This window comes from Mauremys reevesii, linkage group 16 (assembly GCF_016161935.1).
Source record: "Mauremys reevesii isolate NIE-2019 linkage group 16, ASM1616193v1, whole genome shotgun sequence".
NCBI lineage: Eukaryota > Metazoa > Chordata > Testudines > Geoemydidae > Mauremys > Mauremys reevesii.
This window is the reverse complement of record NC_052638.1, coordinates 22,967,799-22,989,069: the sequence shown is the minus strand read 5'-3', so window position 1 is coordinate 22,989,069 and position 21,271 is coordinate 22,967,799. Positions and strand designations below refer to the sequence as shown.

At 38.1% G+C, this 21,271-nt stretch overlaps 1 protein-coding gene across 8 annotated transcripts in view; it reads right to left on the bottom strand.

Annotated features, from left to right (window-relative positions):
• ZNF536 (zinc finger protein 536) overlaps positions 1–21,271 on the bottom strand; it is a 521,459-nt gene that overhangs the window by 220,729 nt on the left and 279,459 nt on the right. For all 8 annotated transcript variants that reach the window (XM_039503707.1, XM_039503708.1, XM_039503709.1 and 5 more), the window contains one exon: positions 2,954–5,125. In XM_039503707.1, coding sequence (XP_039359641.1) covers positions 2,954–5,123 — 2,170 coding nt within the window. In that variant the 5' untranslated portion in view covers positions 5,124–5,125. The remainder of the gene's footprint in view (positions 1–2,953; positions 5,126–21,271) is intronic.

The window sequence follows — 21,271 nt, the reverse complement described above, 5'->3', positions numbered from 1 at the left end:
AGTCATTTTCACATGTTCACTGATTCAAACATTCTTTTACTCACATAACAAACAGCTGCATACCACATTAGCCCAGCCAGTGACAGTCACACATCTCTGCAATAACTGTTTGATTGCAAACTTGACCCTTTCTTCTTCTCAGCCTGAGCTAGACATTTTTAAACAGGCACTCCGTTCCCAATCCTTCTTTTGCAAGGAATTACATCAGATAACAAAGACTTCGCTGCCACTCATTGTAAGCCTTCTTCTGGAGATCTGTTCTAAGAGGCACTGTGTAAAAAGGTTTTTATGATGAATTCAGAACTACTATCATGTTAAGAGCACCAATTTATAAAGAAGAATTCATTGGTTAAGATCTGAAAAAATAGTTTCTCAGGCCCTACTGACCCAGTTTTCAACAAAAAAGAATCAAGCGATGCAAATTAAGTTTTGAGACATTGTTATACAGGCTGAGAAATTTGTAAAACTGTGTTTTGCTGTAATTTCTTAATAGAAGCCTCAATGACTACTTAATTCTTCATTACTTGAAAAATCTAGTTTCATTGTATTCTACAGGTTTATCTTTCACAGGCAGTGATAAAATACACATCATACAGTGATAAAACTCTTTCAATAGAAACGTTGCAGTAACATATTTAACTGTAGAGGACTAAACATATTTGGACTTTGTTAATGTAAAACTCAATGACATATTATTTTCATCTGATAAAGAAGTTCTCAAAATCCTTGCATCTATACATATGAAAACGTATATTATATTCACAGACTTTTTTCAGCTTTCATTGTAAGAGACTAAAGAAGACAATCAGAAATTAATCAACCAGCATGCATGATTAACAATATTCTCCAGTATCAAAGCCACAAGTTGTTATTGCACATATTTTGCTTCCATCTCTAAATGCATTAATATAACAATCTCAGACGTGAAAGTATATGGTTTTAATAAGATGTCGAGTTTTAGTTAATAATAATTTTAAATTAATGGCAGCAAAGAGAACAACATTGCAATGTTATCTCTTGACTCTCAAACAATTCATTTAATGAACCAGAACATTTGGAATTCAAAAACTCTACCTTTCAGGTGCCACAGCTTTTTTTTTTTTTTTAAATTATTTAAGTCTTTGTTTAGTTCAATGTCATTCAGAAAACTCAAGTTCTGAGACTCTCTTCTTCTTGTTATCCTCTAAACATTTCTAAAAGCCCAGGAAGGATTCTAGCAGAATTTAGCTAAATGATTTACGGATCAGTTATTTCAAACCCAATTATGGTCATGCTCTTTATACTGAAACAAATGCGATACTTTATACATTAAAAGGACAGCAATATTTTTTTATAATGTTTAGGATTTTAACAAGTTGAAAAAAATAATTTTCTTTATCCTGACATATTTTCAATCCTCTTAAAACAATAGGAACAACTATGTATAGTATGAAATTAGCTCTTGCCTGTTACCCTTGTTCCTACATAGCATTTTCTAATATGTCTCACCAGTAATAAATTGTAAATGAGGCTATGACTCTAAGAGTAGACAGTGTGTTTCATGGGTATTTAAACAACAACATTAAGTACTATAGGAATCTGTGGAATGTGGAGTGCAGATTTATGTGTCTTAACAATTTCTTTACTGGTTTGTAATAAGCCTGCAAACTAACACTTTATTTTTATATTAATTTGGCCTTAGAAGTCGAGTATACTGGAGCATGACAAGAACAACAAAAATAAACTGGCATATACTTAATAACTGTAACAGTGAATTGCCTCCAATACTAAAATATTTATCGAAACTGGGAAAAAAAACTAAAAAGAATTACCCTCTACAGCCTGCGACCAGATCTTTAACAGTGGGCAACGTAATGCCTTAAGGTACCTCAAACTGTCTTTCATTTTCTAGACTTAATGGCTGATTGCAGAAATCAATGTTGCCATTAGTAACAGAGTATTTGTTATGGCATGATTTCCTCTATTGTTAGCCTTGCAGAATGATTACAGTATTAGTGAGGTGCTTTCTTTATAAAGGGCTGAAGATATAACTTTCAATTTACTATCCATTAGTAAGTGGCTTTGGAAATATAGATGAGGCCAGAAATCTTACCTGTTATTACTTGGAGATTTTATTTCAGCAGTCATAGGCTGGTAACTTTAAAAATTGTACCAGGAAGCTCAATATTTTATAGACATCTTCAATGAAATATTATCTGCTTTGCTATTTTATACACAGCAAGTTAACATGACATACAATGCAATTAAAATGTTTCCGTTCAGTTTCTATTTTTCTTGTATTTTTCAAATACACATGGCATAAATGGAAGTATGCATACATGTTAAAATAAGCATATAAATGAAAATTATGTTAAAAAACCCTAATAATGGATTTTATTTTATTTTTGTTCTAGTCAGCACGGTGACCTGGTGGCAGTGCACATCTCAGCTAAATAACTGAATTGGTTGGGGATTGGGACTAGACTGTGTCTCTCATGAGGGCTGGTGGCCAATAAAATACACCCCTTTGAGCTATAGCTTAAAGAAAGTAGCTTGCTTCACCTTTCCACCTGGAGGCAATAGTAGTGTCTAGAAGAGAGAGAGAGAGCAGGGCTACAACAGAGGAGCTTTAGAAACCCAGAGAAAAGGGTTCCCCAAGTGACACCCTCATTGGTGAAAGCACAGACCTTGTACACTGCCATCTGTGGCATAGCTGAAGAGATAGCTGAACAGCCAGGAAAAGTTTGCCCATGAAAAATATCCATCGGAGAAATGAGAATTTATTTTAAAAGTGTAAAGGGATTTTTAAAAAGAGAACCCAAAATACCACGCTCTAGCACACAGCACCACAGCCCTGCAAACTATTAGGGAACTGTAAGTATGCACAACACTGGTAAATTGTATAAACTACTACATTATTGTCATTAAAACTATAATTTCTCAGTCAAAATTGGTGATGGATAAGTTAGCATACCTGAAGAGGAAGGTGAGGAAGGATGTGGACTGTCCTCCTGTGCACTTCCTGTCTGTGAGAGACCCCCACCTACTCCACTTTCTTCAGTAATGTTAGAGGACCCTGGTGTTGTCGACCTGCTGACAGACTGAGACTCTTGATCACTTCCAGACCCACGTCGCTCATCGAGGTTACTTTGAATTATCTCTTCTTCTGCTTTTCTGTCTCTCTTGTGTACCCTGGAGTGAACAACAACTTGGTGGTATGTTCTAAAAACCCTTCCACAGTCAGGACACTCAGTTGGCTTTTCTTTCACATTTCCATGACTTTGCATGTTATAATCAAGTCCCTGGTTCATACCATGTGACAAAAAATCTCGACTGCCTTCTAAAGGGTCTAGTTTGTTTGGCAAGTCTCTCTGATTGCCCATTTTAGTGCTGTGAACCAAATCAGCAGGCATTTTCTGCTTAGAGCCATCTGCTCCTACTAACACATACTCCCGCTTCTCCTTATCAAACATAACTCCAGCATTTGCCAAAGTGTCTTCATGGCTGCGCTGTATCTGCTGCTCTTTAGACAAAAAGCCATGTTCCATGGCCATTCCCCTTGCCATAAGCTGCCAGGCTTGATAGCTGTTTACTGGATCCATCTCTGCAGCCTTGGCAGCAGCCTGTAACCTTTCTATACAGCTGGATTTCAGAGGAGGCACCAGATTGAGACAGCCCAATAAAGAATGTTTATCCCCTTCAGCAATACTGTGGCCAATGCCAGAAATGGGTGAAAGGAGTTTCCCCAGAACTTCTTTCTCTTTCATGGGCAAATCTCCTTTGTTATAAATCTGATTTTGTTCACTTAAACTTGCTTTGTCTGGAGGAAGAAAGCCACTTTGCAAACATGATAGGTATCGTGAATACAAGTTTGCATGAGCTTCCTGTGACATACTGCTGATGGATACAGGTACTTCTGGATCATTAGGAGATTTGTTCTTTACAGATAATTTATTCAGATGGACTTTCATGTGATTTTTAAGAAACCAAGGCTCTTTGAAGCGCCTCCCACAAATCTGACAGCAGTGCTCAAAGGAATCTTTGTGCTTTCTCATGTGGCCTTTCAGGAACCAGGCTTGGCTAAATACTTGGCCACACACCTCACAGCGAAACTCATTGGTAGATTGTTCTCCATTCCCATTGGATCCCTGGCCTTGAGCGGACTCCGCAGTTATGTGAGCTTTCTCCACGTGACTAATCAGCTCCTCCTCCTGGGAGGCAGCAAAGTCACACAGAGTACACTTGTAAGGCTTGTGCAGGATCCTTATGTGTCTGTCCAGCTCTTCCCGCTTCTTAAACTTTCCTTTGCAAAATGTGCATCTGAACCCAGCAGTCTGAGCTACTACTTCTTCCTGGACACTCACAGGCTTTGGAGAGGGGACGGGGTTCGAAATATCAGGTGTGCTGTGATTAGCTGGCACAGACAAATTACAGTTTGCCAGAGGTGTTGGCTGCGAATGCTGCTGTGCTTTCACATCAGGTCGTGGCTGCAAAAGGCTGCTTTTCATCTGCTTGTCTCGCAGAATCGCCCTCTCCTCCAGCTCGTGTAAAAGCCGGTTTTCTTCTCGGACTCTTCCACGGCCTTTGCCAAGGTTTCCAAGTTTGTGAGTACGTAGGTGAATCTTCAGGTTGCCTTTCTGAGCTGCTCTGTGGTCACAGTACGGACACTTAAATGGTTTCTCTCCAGTGTGAGTGCGCATGTGGAGCGATAGGATGCTATTAAACCGAAAGCGTTTCCCACAGAGGGGACATGGGTACTTTCTGTTCTTCCTGGCATCATCCTCGATATCACTCATCTGAGACATGATCCCAAGGTTTTGTCCATTTAAAAATTGTTGCAGATCCACTCTTCCATTCAAACTGGTGTCAACTTCTCTATTGAGCTGATTTGCTAACAGTGCCATCTGACTGCTGATTGGCTGATTTGCAATAGCCACGTGACTTTTCTCTTCTAGTGGTGCTGATGCCTTTTCCTCAGTATTCTGCCTGTTTTGAAGTTCTGGAAAGGCATGACTCAGCTGTGACGTTATCTGATGCAGCTTCTGGCTCATTGAATACTGGCCATTAAGTATGGTACTGTTGAGATGGGCATCAGCTTCTGATACAGCTGAAGAAACACCAAGGCACAAACTAGCTTCCTCCATCCCTGAAAATAAGGAGATAGTTTAGATTTGTACTACAAAATAGTTATAAGCAGTGAATCAACTATATCTGTTGACATAATATTTTCATTTTATGTTTAACCTACACATAATAATGCAAAGGAATTATAGTAGAAAACAATAAAAAGTATATTAAATGCTAATTATACTATACAGTTGTGATATTTGTTCTTAATTATATAATGCCTTCATTGTACTGTATGTTTACTGATTTAAATTATTAATTAGTATTTTAAAATAGCATGTTGACAGTTTCAATATCTAATTATTAAAGGGGTGGCATAAGCTTTCAATGTCTCCTGTTCTATTTCCTGTGAAATTGCACCTGTTTACATTTTCAATCTATAGAAAAAGAAAGGTTATGCATCTCTCCCATTTCCATTTTAAAAAGCACAAACAGAAAACAAAAAATAACTTTCAGTTCTAGTAACCATTTTCAATATATTACACATTCCACAATGAGAAAAATAGTTTTATGATTTGACAAAAAAAACAACAACGAAGGCATGATATTTACTGGTATACAATAAAACATGATAATGTTTTTTGGAAAAAATAAAGTAAAGGACAAGCTTTAGAACAATAAAAGGGATTTTGCTTCAGTCAACAAAAAGTGCAGTAATATCTCATTAAGCTGATTAGTATGCTGCTTAGAAACAGTACTAGGTGCTGTAACACATGATTATAATCATAAAAATCCTTCAGTGTTTGCAAGTAAGCATTAACGAGGTATATTAAATTTTAAGGAGACTGCGACTAGCAGCTTTGTAAACCTCTGAGATTAAGATTTAACCCTTCTGTTACAAGACATTGTTTTTTGTCATTTTCAAACTGTGGCCATCAAAACAAATGCATACATTATCTTCTGCTAAATCTTTTAATTCATTGTCGAGACCCTTCAGATTTCAGTTCTTGGAAAAACTTTAAATTTATAAAGAAAGATCTCTGTCCTTCAATGGGTAAGATATGTGATTTAAGGGACTTTGATGTGTTTTAAAGAGTTCTCTTACAGAACTAGATAAAACCAATTAAAATCCAGGGAAGGTTCTAAAAGAAATATCAACAAATTTAAGTATTTTAAATAACTTTCCCAATACACAGTCATGAGTACAAATAGTACCTTCAGTATGTGTACTGCAGAAAATTAGAACTCGAAGCTGTTTGTTAAACACAAGTGCTCAGTGCTGGTCTGCATAATTGTCCATAATAATATTCTATTCTTGCCACATTCTCTAGTCTATTCAGAAATAATGTATCTATAATACACTATTTAAAATAAAAAGTTTTACATTAATGACTTTTGAACAATAAGAAACTATAAGGTCAGATGCAAACATACTGAAGATCTGTCTTATTTACACATATAATTTGACATTTTCTCCACCATAAAATTACCAAATTCCTTAACTTCTTACTGAATAGTTATTTAATTGATTCAACTTATTATTCAATGTCTGGACACAGAAACTTACGCACCAGGCTTGCTGCAAAGGCAACATGTTCAGCCTAGGTTGAGACCAAACCTCACATTGTTTTATAATGGCCACTTGCCAGACAATCTGAGGCCCAGATCTGGCAAATACTTAAGCTGTTTGTAACTCTGCTCATGGGAGTAGTTCCATAGACTTCAATTGGACAACTCTTGTAAGCAAACTTATACATGTGCTTAAGTATTTGCAAGATCAGGGTCTAAGAGAAGCCTGGTTGGTGTGCATAGGGAGGCCTATTTGGTTTTCCTTGACAGGATGACTGATGTTGAGATTAAGATTTTATAAAAGAAAAAGAGCAAATATACATTGACATATATTAAAGATGAGCCTGAACCACAAAGTTCATGTTTGTATCCAGATCAGAACTTCTCCAAAGTTCAGTGGTGTTCAGGATTGTGTTTGGGCCCATTTCTAGCATTCAGCACTATTTATAAATAAATACACCTCTACGCCGATACAACATGACCCGATATAACACGAATTCGGATATAACGCGGTAAAGCAGTGCTCCGGGGTGGCAGGGCTGTGCACTCTGGTGGATCAAAGCAAGTTCGATATAACGCAGTTTCACCTATAACGTGGTAAGATTTTTGGCTCCCGAGGACAGCGTTATATCGAGGTAGAGGTGTACATAGATTAGATGTAGAAGTATGTAATACACATGATACTTAGCACTTACACTCTGTACAACAGTGTTTTACACCTATATAAATTGGCAACACCTCTGAGTTGGTTATAGGTAATCCTCCTATAGATGAGGAAACAAATTCAGAGCAATTCAAGTGTCACTGAAGACTGCACAGTAAATGAATGGAATTCCTGGCTCCCATGCTGGGTTCAATCCACTAGATCACAGGTACACAGAATTAGAAACGTGAATGGGAGCAAGTTTTTTTATTATTTGCTTTTCTATTAAATCTAAATTTTGACCCTACATCCCTTGTACCTTCTTCAAATCAGCTATTTTCTGTTTGAAATTTCTTGTGTTTGTTTCTAGCTGGAGGTAATTTTTTCCCCAGGTTTGAGGTTAATCAGACAAGGCATCTTGGAGACATGAGAATTTGAAAATCCAGGAGATTTTTTTGAAGAGTCTTCTTAGAATGTCATTTTTCTAAAAACAGCTTGATCTATACACTCCAAGTTTGCTTTATTCAGTTGACCTCAATGGGAATTGGTGCCCTTAAGTTTTTTCAGGAAGACTATGTGGCTAATTTTAGCAGTATCCCTTATCAAAGTTTGAAAACTCTGTCAGATCCCAGTGGTGTTTATTAATACTGATGGTTAGCACTAAGTATCATTTCTAACCTACAGTTGTTGGACTTGATTTTGTTTTATATTTGTTGAGGTTTATGCTATTTTGTAGTATTTTTCCTCAAAGATGGACTTTAAAAAAAAAAACATGTAGCAGCTACAGTTGAAAAGTTGAAAGTTTGTCAGTGATTTTTCCTAAAAAATTCAAGGTATTGTTGAGCTTCTCCCCAACAGCTGTCCAACCCATATCAACAGCACACTTTACCCTCTTTCTCCCTACTAAAAAACAAGGCTATTTCAAGGCTTTCTTCTGGTTGCTTATATGTTCGTATATACACATTTCCCACCAGGGAGGGCATGATGCAAGGCTTGGAATAGTTGATATTTTTCTTAACCCCCCAGCTCCTGAAGTCAAATGATTAGGTGAGAAATGTAGCTTTCCAGGGAAGGGGTTGTTTATTTTTGGAGAAATATGTTTCTAGCCTTCATGGTCACAGAGACATGCTTGAAAATGTGATTTGAGTGCACCTAAAGGGTCAGAAACGAAAAGGCTAATACAAAGAACATAAAACTTATTATTGATTTAAAATGTCATACGTTTTAAACCAATGTCATGATTGTTTGAGACCTGACTCATTATTTTTGAATGCCTGGGACTGGCAATACCTACAGGCACAGGTGAAATCTTCATCTCACCCTGGTTTTCATACAATCCAAATTCCTGGAAGATCCCTTCCCAGAGTGTAAGCAGGACCACTTTACATAGGCACAAAACCTGAGGTAACTGAGGACCCCAGGAGAAGAACCTGGGGCCCTGGGGTCCTCCTGTGGAGGGCAGTAAATGCTGCTGCTCCCCTCACTGGAAAGATTTGGGCAGGAGGAGTAAAAAGCACAGGTGGAGAGATGGAGGCGGGTAGCAGAGCAATGGAAAGGAACGAGAAGAGAGCCACTGAGTCACAACTCTTCTAACAGCCTGGGATGGGGAGCCTGGCGCAGAGGACCCAGTAACCGGAGGTGCCACAGGCTTCCTGTGCACTGAGGAAGTTCCTGCTGGTGCTGCCAGGAAGACCATATCCCGTGCTGCCCTCTGAAGCCAGTAACTTGATTTTACGGTCAATCTGTTGATGACAGGAGACGCTCCAACACTCACACCATATTCAGCTCTGCCCACAGGAAAACACTTTACGATTGGGTGCCCTTCCCACCTCCTGGGGAAGAGCAGCCAATCAGGGCTACTATAGGAGACAGGCAGAATTCTTAGCTTAGTACCTAACTGAAGTACTGGGGTGTAGTTTATTCATTACAACTTGAGGGCAGTTTCCAGTGCAGTTAAGAGAACAGAATGAATGGTTCCCAGAGGTAAAAGACCTGGGATTTAGGTGATGGGCCTTGGGGTACGGTGAGACCTTTTTGGTCTTCGTGGGCTAAGGTCGGAACCTTGTAGCCCTGCTGCACCCTCTGTCCCTCTTGTGGCGGGTGTGGGAGAGTGAGACAGTGGTAGAAAGAACTAAGTCCTGGGGGGAAGCAGAGGAGAGCCTACCCCATGTTATTGGTTAAATGATAAGGAGCCCTGTAAACCTAGCACTAGTTACAGGTTATAAGGGATCATGTAACCACTGCACTGTAACTAATTAAATGCCTGGTTTAGGAGAGTATAAGTAGTGGGAAGCGCCCCTCCCCCATGTTAATATTTAATAAAAGATGCTGCCTGCCACTTATTTACGTGCATGTGTCTCTCCTCATTTTGCTACCAGGTCTACATCAACTCAGCCTGCATCTATATGCAGTAGAGAAACAACACCCTTCCTCATCTATCATTCCACTCATTACAGAACTCAAACAAATTCACCAAACTAAAAACCCCATTCTTCCTGCCTCATCCATTGTCCACATAAACCGCTAGGAATCAATCCTCCAGAAACTGCCCTGTGCAGTTTTGTCCCATCTACACTACTCTAATTGGCCACTAAAGCCCAAGTCACACGTAACTGGAGAGTCAACTGAATGAAATGTATCATGAAAATTGTCTGCTTTCAACACTAAACCTCAACTTTTCATTAAAAAAAAACATAACATCATAAAGTTCCAAACATTTCAATTGAAATGTTGCTGGTGCCCCATGCCTCCATTCTCTTCTATAGCCTGGGATCTACAGCCAGACTAGATCTGTTATGAAGCACTGGAGTGGCTCAGCAACAGAGGCAGCCATGGAGCACCAGGGGAAATGTAGTCCACAAGGGCACTTGACTGATAGATGGGAATGGGGCATAAGGCACCTGAACTAGAACTCTGATGAGGCACTGTGGCTGCATTTCTGAATACAAATTTTTATTTTTTATTTTGGGCTGGAATATTTTGGTTTTCAATTTTTCACCAAGCAGCTCAAACGGTAAGGCATTTTTGTACTACGTATTACATTGCCATTGCACAAGATAGATTAGGTAAACAAGGAATGGAGACTGAGGATCAGAGTTGAGGCTGGTTGTTGAACTTCAAGTTTCCTGGCTTTCAAACTTCTGTTTTGTTTTGTTTTTAAATATACACTATTGCAATATACCCATGGGCCTGACCTTACTCACATTAAAGTCATAGGAAGTTTTGCCATCAACTGCAGCAGGCGCAGGATCAAGCCTGATGTTTTTTGAAGTTAGTTAATATATGTTTACAAACTCAACTTTATCTCAAAAAATAAAAAGATAAAAGTTTTGTTAAGAAATATATGAGCCTCTCCACTAATTTGTTTCAGCTGAGCATTTTCTTGGTTTTCTGAAACCAACAAATTCGGGAAGACTGACAAGGAAAGTTGATTCATGTAATACTTACAGCCTAATTCTCCAAACCAGAAGTGTTTAGCTAAGCATCCAAATTTCTGCGTGCCTACCCTAATCAAAATAAAAATGGAATTCCAGACATTTTAAAATTCATCCATTGTAAAGTTTGTGTTTATATATTGTGTTTCCTCTTTTTGACTCTAACAGTCTTTAACTCTAACATTCCAGCTGATTGAGGATGAATTCTGGTATTGTCTTTGATGAAATCTTGTTTATGTACAAAGAATGTATAAAGTCCTGCTTCTCCAAATGCAGGAAGAACCAAAACTATGGAATAGCTTCTTTGTGTACAGCCCCAAGCCTTTTTAGCCAGCACCAGACCCAAAAGTGCACTCTTTAGCTTCTGCCAAGGTCATACTGTTTTTGCAGGTGCTGCTGGGATTTCTTCAGGCTGTTTCTATCATTCTCTGGTTCTGTGTTCTCACACATACATACAAAATTGAGCCAAAAGCCCTTTCTTCCATACAGTCCAAAACTCCTGAGTGAGTTCATATAATCTCTTTTTCTTAGGTGGAGGCTTGTGACTAATTTATCCTTAGAGCTGTGTTATCTGAAGGGTGTATTCACACCCATCAATCTGAATGAGGTTTAAACTCAAACCATGATGAGGTTTCATCCTGCTCATTAAAACATTATACAAAGACACTCAATACTTCTTTTAGCATGAGATTTTCTATTCCAACCATAAGTTAATACTAAGAATGCTTAACTACAGGAACTAAAATTAAAAAAGTCAATCTTCGTTTGTTGAAAGTTGCTTAGTAAAATTTTTGACTTCTATCTAAATTATTTTGTCATACTCAGAGCTCTCTCCTATCCTTCCAATTTAGCAATGCATATAGCATGTTGGCAAACTGACCATTGCCTGTTCTGTAATTCTACAAGGACTTGGCCCCACTAGTCCTTAAAAGAATCTCGCTTCCTGTCTATATTTAATGGTAGATTATATGAAAGTGAGTCCCCTAGTCCTGGATGCTGAATTCTAACCATGTTGTATGCTAGAGAACAACTGATTTTCCAGCATATGTTGCAATAGATGCCATATATGACCAAGCAGGATTGAGCCCTGATTAACGAGCTAACGAAAATGTGAGATGACGGGAGTTTTCTACTTGAGCTGTACAATTTCCTATTTCCATGCTGAGGGTACTCTCAGTTTATGAAACTCACCCTGGATACATGCATTATCAAAATACTCTCTCATCTTTCATACAAAGGTACAGTGAGCCATTCAATTGCCTTTGATGGTGCTAATAGCTATTTTGATTTCACTCACATTTTTGCCCTCCAGACTTTTTTCCGTGATATCAATAACTAAAATTCTGACTTTAACCATTTCAGTTGAGTACACAGATTATATTTAAGTATTTGAAATGGATTACTGGAATTTAAAACAATGACGACACCAGAAATGCCTGTCACCACAGTACACAATAATTTAACATGAAAAGCCTGGTTTTCTTCTGCTGGAATCAAAACCCTTCCATCCCCCCAGATAATAAATAGTTTTAAAAATATATAGCTTTAGTGTTTGAAAACAGAATGAACCAAGTTCAGCCATCAGTTCATTCCTACTAAATGGTGAACCACTACAGCATTCCCATTTTCACCATACAAGAGAAAATTGCAATTTAAAAATTTTTGCTGTGATGTTGTTATATCTCAGATAAGGCTAGTCAAAAGAGCCACAAAGCAAAGTAATGGATTACCAGCTCACATGTTTAAATGGAATGCTCTTTCAGGCCCTGATCCTGTAAGCACTTATATGTGCGTACAAGTACTCACAACTGTATAAGCATTTTTAGGATTTAGCCCTTAGAATTTATTTCTCCCACTAGAAATATTCTTGTAAGTGTATTTTACGCATCTGGTCAATTGACAAATTCTAGATAGTCAGCTGTAGATTCTTTTGATTCTAAGTGACTCATAAACAAGTATCACTGAGGAAACTTTACAGAATACATACTGAATTTGTATTAAATATTGTTCTTATTGTGGTAGCTGAAACTGTTTAACTAAGGTTGTTATAAGCATAATACACTCCTGTTAAGAAATAGAGAACACCAGACTACTGAACCTTTTCAGGGTCATTAAACAGCTGTAAACATTATTACAAAAATAAACCAGAGATTTCATGCTTACATTTTAGCCCAGAGCTTGGTGTGCTGAGCAAGTACATTTTTTTCATCTTTTACAATCAACGCTGGTGACATTTGGGCATCCAAACAAATTACATCACAAATATTACTGAGGGTGGGTAGGATACTGAGTGGTTTATTTGCCAGATGATTAATACATAAACAGTAGGGCAGTGTGGTTGACCTAGTCTTCTTTGACTGATTTGTAGGCAATACTAAAAGACATCGCTGGAAATAGTTAAATCTTAACAGAAATGTGTGTGGCAGGGGGTTCGTTTATATTTAAAACCATCATTACGCTACTATCCAATCTGATAGAACACAAAAAACATTAGGCCAGGTTTTGTTCTCATTTATACCCATTTAAAACTTCATGCACTTCAGCGTAGTTACTCCAGATTTACACTGGGGTGAGAATCTTGCCCTGGGTGTATACATTTTTTTTCTAATGTAATTAGATTTTAGAAATATGGGGGCAAGGGGATATTCTTGCAAAATGCAAAGAAAGCACTGATTTTCAAGATAGGTTAGTTTTATTTAATTATGTAAATGTTATTAAAACCCATTTTAGTAATGTGGTGATTGTGCAATTAGGTCAGTGAAGTTTGAGAATGGAGACTGATCTGCAAATTTATTGGGACTGATACCAATCTTCCAATACTAAAAAATCAATAGTATCATGAAAACAAAAGAAAACATACGACAAAACTACAGGCTAGATTTTATAGCACTCATTAACCAAACTCTTCACTGAGTTCAGTTGGTGTTTTGCTTTAAAAATGATGTTACAATATGACCCTATGCTTCCAGGATTATTTCCAAATATTAGAGAGTAAATACAATAAGGGGTTTCAAAGTTACCTTAAAAATTAGATTCATTAACAAAACCAGAAAGAACTTTTATGAGGCTACATTTTTTTTTTCATTCTGAATTGGGAAGACCATTTAGTTTCTAAAATACTGTAGGTTACTTTCTAGCTTGCGAGGCATTTTGAACCTTAACTGACAAGTGAAGGATTATGAGACAATCTTGATTGTAGTTTATAAACTACAGTATTTTATAAGACATTGAGAGAGGAGGAGAGGTATTTATAAATCTGACTCTAACACTACAATAGAAAGATTAGAAGAATGCAGAAAGTTGTTTCGTTTATTGTTACTTTGCATGTGACTTGGCAAAATCTCCTTTTCCCATGAATTTATTCTATTTTATTGTGTGTATATTTTAAAAGGTAGGATCCAAACACAAGGAAGATAAATAATTGGTGCTGAAAGTTCAGTAACTCAAAAACATTTTTCAGAAATCCTGTTCTGTTGCATGTTGTTGGTTGTTTTTTTGGGAGGGTTTGTTTGTTTTCTCAGGAAAAAGATGCATAAGCAACCATTCACGTTTTAATTTATTTTCAGTAATTTATTTTCACAAAAGTCATAATGACACCAAGATTCAAAACTGGACTGAATTTGTGGAATGGTCAATGAAACTGAAGTTTTGTTTTTTGTTTCGTCTTTCCATAAATGCATTTACTTTTACTTCCATATCATTCAGAATGTGAAAGAACCTCTTGCAGGAGACATCTGATAATTCAGCTCAACTGATTTATCTAAAGGAGGGTAGAATAGCCTTGAAATTAAGCTTGTAATGCCCCAACTTTAATATTATATAGTAAAAAGAAAAACTCCAGGAGTTATTGCAAAGTTTATAAATTATTTCCACTTCATCATGTTTTATACATTTTGTGACCTTAGAAAGTTAGGTGTTTTAAATTCTCTATTATCATCTGAGGACACTACGCTATTGAAAGAAGACCTGTAAACCTACAGTACTGTTAACTACAAAAACAATTAGGAGTCCAGTGGCACCTTAAAGACTAACAGATTTATTTGAGCATAAGCTTTCGTGGGTAAAAAACCACTTCTTCAGATGCATGGAGTGAAAATTACAGATGCAGGCATTATATACTGACACAAGCATCAAGCATTCTTAAAACTACAATACCTATAGATTGACAGAGTGAGACGAGTACCCAGAAATCACCTACTACAGGACAGGCCCAACAAGGAAAATAACAGAACACCACTGGCCATCACATACAGCCCCCAGCTAAAACCTCTCCAGCACATCATCAAGATCTACAACCTATCCTGGAAAACAAACCCTCACTCTCACAGACCTTGGGAGGCAGGCCAGTCCTCACTTACAGACAGCCTCCCAACCTGAAGCAAATACTCACCAGCAACTACACACCACACCACAGAAACACGAACTCAGGAACCAATCCCTGGCAAACCTCGTTGCCTACTCTGTCCCCATATCTACTCTAGCGACACCATCAAAGGACCCAACCACATCAGCCACACCATCAAGGGCTCATTTACCTGCACATCTACTAATGTTATATTTGCCATTGTGTGTCAGCAATGCCCCTCTGCCATGTAAATTGGCCAAACCAGACAGTCCCTACATAAAAGAATAAATGGACACAAATTGGACATCAGGAATGGTAACATACAAAAGATAGTAGGAGAACACTTCAATCTCCCTGAACATTCTATAACAGATTTAAAAGTAGCTATACTTGAACAAAAAAACTTCAGAAACAGACTTCAAGGAGAAACCGCAGAACTAAAATTCATTTGCAAATTTAATACCATTAATTTGGGCTTGAATAGGGACTCAAAGTGGCTGGCTCATTAAAAAAGCAGCTTTGCCTCTCCTGGAATTGATACCTCATCAGTTATTGGGAGTGGACTACATCCACCCTGACTGAATTGGCCCTGTTAACACTGGTTCTCCACTTGTGAGGTAACTCCCTTCTCTTCATGTGTCAGTATATAATGCCTGCATCTGTAATTTTCACTCCATGCATCTGAAGAAGTGGTTTTTTAACCCACGAAAGCATATGCTCAAATAAATCTGTTAGTCTTTAAGGTGCCACCGGACTTGTTGTTTTTGTGGATACAGACTAACACGGCTACCTCCTGATACTTGAGTACTGTAACTGATTATATTATCTCAATATATATGTAGTATAGACTCAATCCTACAGTCCTGACACAAGCAAACTGCTACTAAAGGCAAATGTAATTTTCACTTGGTCAGGACAGTAGAATAGTGCCCCACGTCCTTACAATTTTAAGGGGATGAACAGAAAAGGGTTAAGACCACAAAACTCAATTCCCCTAAATTTAAAAACAAGTTAAATCCAAGCACAACTGACTGCAGCACTGTGTTGCTCATTTTATTTCCATTTCATAGGGGGTTTAGGATTTGATTTTGTGCAAAACTAAATATAATGTAAAATGCACATATGCAACGTAGATCAAAGTATGACTGATTGTGAAATATTCATACAAGATAGCCCAGCGAGATTTTGTTCACAGGGGCACCTGTCAGGAGCATAAGCTTGGATACAAATCATCAAATAAGTACATGAAATCATTATTAAAATCCAGGCATACAATCAGATAGTCAGTTGTCTGAAACTACTGGACTGTAGCCAGCACACTGGCTTAACAGACAAATGCTTTAGTCTTTCCAGCTCCTCAGGGCCCTAGTTCAGTTCCTCCAGCTACTGGTCAGGTCAACTGTCTGTACCTGGTATTGACTTCCCTGGCATTTAATTCTAGGAGTAAAGCAAAAAAACAAGGGAGTCCATAAGTTCCCTTTGACCTAAGCTGCAGAAACATCTGCTGGTTGAGTCATGAGCTGCTTCTTGGCCAAGTTTAACAGTAACCGATCCTGTTGTGGATCAGCTCTCTCAGCAGTAGGTGTCACTGCAATAAATAGATGGATTTCAAGAGACAGAGATACATATTCCCAATGAAAACGCATAAACAGAATATCTCTGAGCAAACGAGCTGTTTTGAAATAGGTGTATTTGCCCATTTAGATGATTTTTATCTCTATATGTGAAAGACTAAAATTTTGGTTTCTGAGGAAAGGATATTTCACCAAGTGGAATGACCAACAACAAAAAAAAGTCATTTTCTTTAATTCACATGAAATCCCAGTTCTAGTAAAATGAAGGACAGTTAAAGTTAGAATTTTCAAAACATATATATCTTACAAATTAAGTCATTATCTCTAGTGGAACAAAAGACCCAGTTATATTAAAATACACTGCACGCTCAACTACCGTTTTAGAACTGATCAAAGATCACAAAGTTAGCCCATTTGTTAACATATTAAGAAATACATTCCCTACCTAACCTGCACACATAAGGAGAAAGAAAATATTTAATGGCTGTCAAAAAAAAAAGGGAGCTCTCATCTACAGATATAACAGAAGTACAATTTGAAAAATCTATAACCAATTCATATTTAAAATAGAAAATACGATATGTCAAATGATGCCACAGACTCTTCAGCCAAGATCACACAACAATATTTTGGGCCCTTTTAAAACAGCTTGTGGGGATATAAGGGTTGTTCCAAGCTACTTGCTGTCAATTTAGACAGTGGACAACACAATACACCATCAAAATTGTGGGTAATACAAGTTCTTTACTACAGGTAAAATTGACATAGGTATAATCAATATATCAACTACTGCTTAAAAAGCAAGTGTTTAAATACTGCTTCAGAAAGAAAAGCAAATCTTAATTCACTAATGCATGTCTCTGATTTGCCACAGATCACTTCAGGTTATGTGATGAGATATAATCTGACATACTGCCAGTGAAATGTATAAATAACACGGTCTTACAAATTTAAAGACATCTCTCTTTTCCAAACGTGGCTAATTACTCCTACACAACAGGTACTTTTACAACTAAAGTAAGTTGTAAGTTGGCCAGCACATTTGCAATCTGAGTATTACACTGCTGTAAGAGTAGGATGAATCCATACTGCACATTTCTGGATCCCCAAATGGTCAAAGATTTTGAAACCAGATTCAGCCAACGGGTGCCTGCATGGACGCTGCCTCAGGAAAGTTCCCACAGGCACAGAGACTATTTCTGAGTATGACAGCTCCCCTTCTACCTCCCCCGCGTCGCGTTGTTAGTGACCCTGGAAAGCAGTTTGAACTAATAAGTACCTCTGTCCCCTTCTGTCAGGATCTACAGCTCCATCATTGCACATACTGCAATGATGCTACCAGGAATAATGTTAAGGAACTGCCTGGCCAAATGTGTCTGTGTAGATTCGTTGTCCTTGCCTGGGTGACTGGCATCTCCTGGCCAAACCGTTCCATTCTGGAGGCCAATGAGCCAGTGAGCCATGGGAGAGGAGGTGAAGGCATGGTGCACTACATCCAGGAGGGGGGTGTCATGTAGAAGGTGGCGCAGGGTTCAGAATAGGAGAGGCACCTGAAAGGGGTGTCTAATTGCATGGCTTCAGGGGAGCAGTAGAGGTAGGGAGCAAAAGGAGAGGCAGAGAGGAGCTAACTTGTTCCAGTCTTTGAAGCCAGTATATTCAGGCACCAAGTAAGCACCATTATGTCTGAAGTCATGAACAATAACTAGTTACAGATAAAGTATGCACTAACTGCAGTAGCTAATTATATATAATTATGCAATTATGTAATCAATGTATGGGTAATAGATTAGATTTGAGCTGTAGGTTTAAGTGGTAAAATATAAATAGGATCACACCATAGGGGTATAGGATTAATAACTGCGTCTCCTCAATAAGTGTGTATTAGGTATATAAGTAAGATAAGGCTATAACGCAAGGCCTACAAACTTGAGGTTTGCAAGATATGTAGCCTGGCCACAGAAGGCATCAGGCCTGAAATAGTTTGGTGTGACTAGATGACAGAGAGAGAACCCTGTATCAATAAAGTGTAAGATTACTTTAAAAGATGTGTTAAGTGCTGATGTTCTGGAAACTAGACAGCAATAGACTGCAAAACGTACTGCAATGTACCAGTTAATACTGCAAGATGCCTGATAGTAACATTTTGGAGGATTCTGTAATAACTCAGGTTGTTATGGTAACTCATTGATTTAGATGCCAATGCAAATAAGGGGTCTGGGGATAGCCTATAAGAAATGGAGCACCCTAAAATTCATAGGATGCAGAAGTGCAAACAAGGAAAAAGGGGTTGACATTCATGCATAGTATGAATAAAAGGTGTTGCCTACTAAGTGAGTAGGAAAGCACATCAAGAAACACATAAGAGGATGGGCACTCGACAATCACCTCTCTCATCTCAATGTTTCCCCAGGGCATGTGAGTATGAAATCATTGATGCTGGACATTACATGGTTTGTTTCTGTCTGTATGTTTCAGTAATCGTGGCCTTATTCCTGCTTAATGAAACTGTTAATAAAAGGATGTTTAGTAACTTGTGAGTGTATTTACTTGTGGTCACTCTTCCTTGTGGCCTCCTAGAATCTCCAAACCTGATATTTCTAATGGTGCTTCTCACCCAGCTGATGTGGATACTGTGCTACAGGGAACTTGAACCTTTGGCACAGGTCATGGTGGGTTAAGATGCTGTCGGTAATACCAACTCATCAATATTATAAAGGCTACAATGCCAAATTAACCATCTCAGAAGAGTTACATTCTCACAGTCAGCAACATCCATAGATTGATGGTTGTATCTTCAGTGTCTTGTCTTTCCCCTTAGCATTCCCCAAACAAGTGCATCCTCTCAGCAGCAGGCAAATAAACTGACCTACCTCAAAGCCAAACCTCTAGTCAATCTTCCAGACAAATGTTCATCACAAAAGCTTTATTTAAACAAACCTTCCCCTACTCTAGAATCCCTCTAGCCAGCTACATACACACAGCCCTTGGGAAGTTGCCTATCCAGAATAGGATAGTGCTTTACACTCCAGTTTTTCTACCTCAGAAACATAAGGCTGGTTAGAAATTTGTCCTCATTTTTGACAGAAAACTGCTTTTCTAACAAAACAAAAATGTTCATGGAAAGTGCCTGCTTTCCACAAAAAAAATATTTTTTTGTCAGAAAGCTGAAATCTTTACAACTAAGATTGTTAGGTGTTGAATAAAACGTTTGTTTTTTTTCATTTTCATGTTTTGACAAAAGTCAATATATTCTTCTGAGAAATGAATTTGTTTACATTTTCATCAAAATTTCCCCCCTGAAAAAAAAATATACCCAAGTAGCTCTAAGAAATACATTTTCTTAATTTCTTTCTGCTACTATAGTAAACAGAAAGGAGGATATTTCAATAGGTCCATTTACTAACCCAAACACTAAAATAGATTATACAATTTTTCCTGAATGATAAGGCCTACCATAGTGCAACTATAGTGTTTTGGGCCACTGCTGTAGAATATTAAACCAGCAGAACAGTATAGTATATTGTGAACACTGAGAAACTGAGGATTTCTTTAGTAGGAAAATGGCTCAAACCAGTGGAGCGTGCTACAGGAACTCAGGGCTTGTCTATGTGCTAAGTAGAACTGAAATAACTAAATCAGATGTAATTCACACCTTTAATTATTTTAGTTGCAGTCTCTGGGCAGGCATCCTTCATTTTGGAATAAGAGTACCCTATTTAAATATAACTTAAGCCCGTAAAAAAGCAGATGTTTCAGCCAGCAGCAAACAGATTAATGCAATATATTTTCCAGATTAATGCAATAAATTATTCTAGATTCCTCTAGGTTCAGTCTTTCTCTTTTTCCCCACCATATCTAGAATGAACCATATGTCCCCATAACTTTCTGTGAGATGGAATCTTCATCCCATTGACTACCCTGCTTGGGGCGGCGAAATGTCTAGAGCCACCCCTGCCCAAGAGAGAGTTTGTCATCTATGTTCCTCTGATCACAGGCAATTGCAGAGTATATATTGGGTCCTGGGTTGATCTAAGAAAGAGTTATGGTCCTACTATAGCCTCTTTCCAATCAGAAAACAGGTGAATGCCCTGCCTAGGAAACAGGAAGGTTGAATGTGGGGATATTTATCAAGCTACTTGGTGTGACTTGGCAAGGATGGTATTTGGGATGTTGGGCTATTGGTAAAAAAAATCTAATGGTTTCAACACCAACAATACAGGAATCTCTTTTTCTGAAGGCACCCAAGTGCAGAAGAGGGGCCTTGACTAGATGCCTATCTCAGCAGACAAGTTTCCCTCTGATTGATTAGCAAATGTTCCTGTGAAAGCAGGACTTTGAAGAGAGTATTCTCAGCACCTACCCACATCAAACAGAGCAACATCTGTCTTCTGTCCATCCTCTAGCCTATGCACAGAACTTCCTATAATGAAGGTGACTGTGTCCCGATTCACCATATTTGGTGACCCGAGATGCAGCTGGCCATGGATGTTTCCTGAAGTGTCATTGCATGCTATTTGAAATGTATTAATTTGGGGGTGAAACCTCTTTAACTGGCACATGTCCTATTCTGCAACATATTTCCAGTAGCTATTCTGGACAGGCATAATATGGATGATGAATTATCTATAGTCATCCATTCATAGAATCATAGAATCATAGA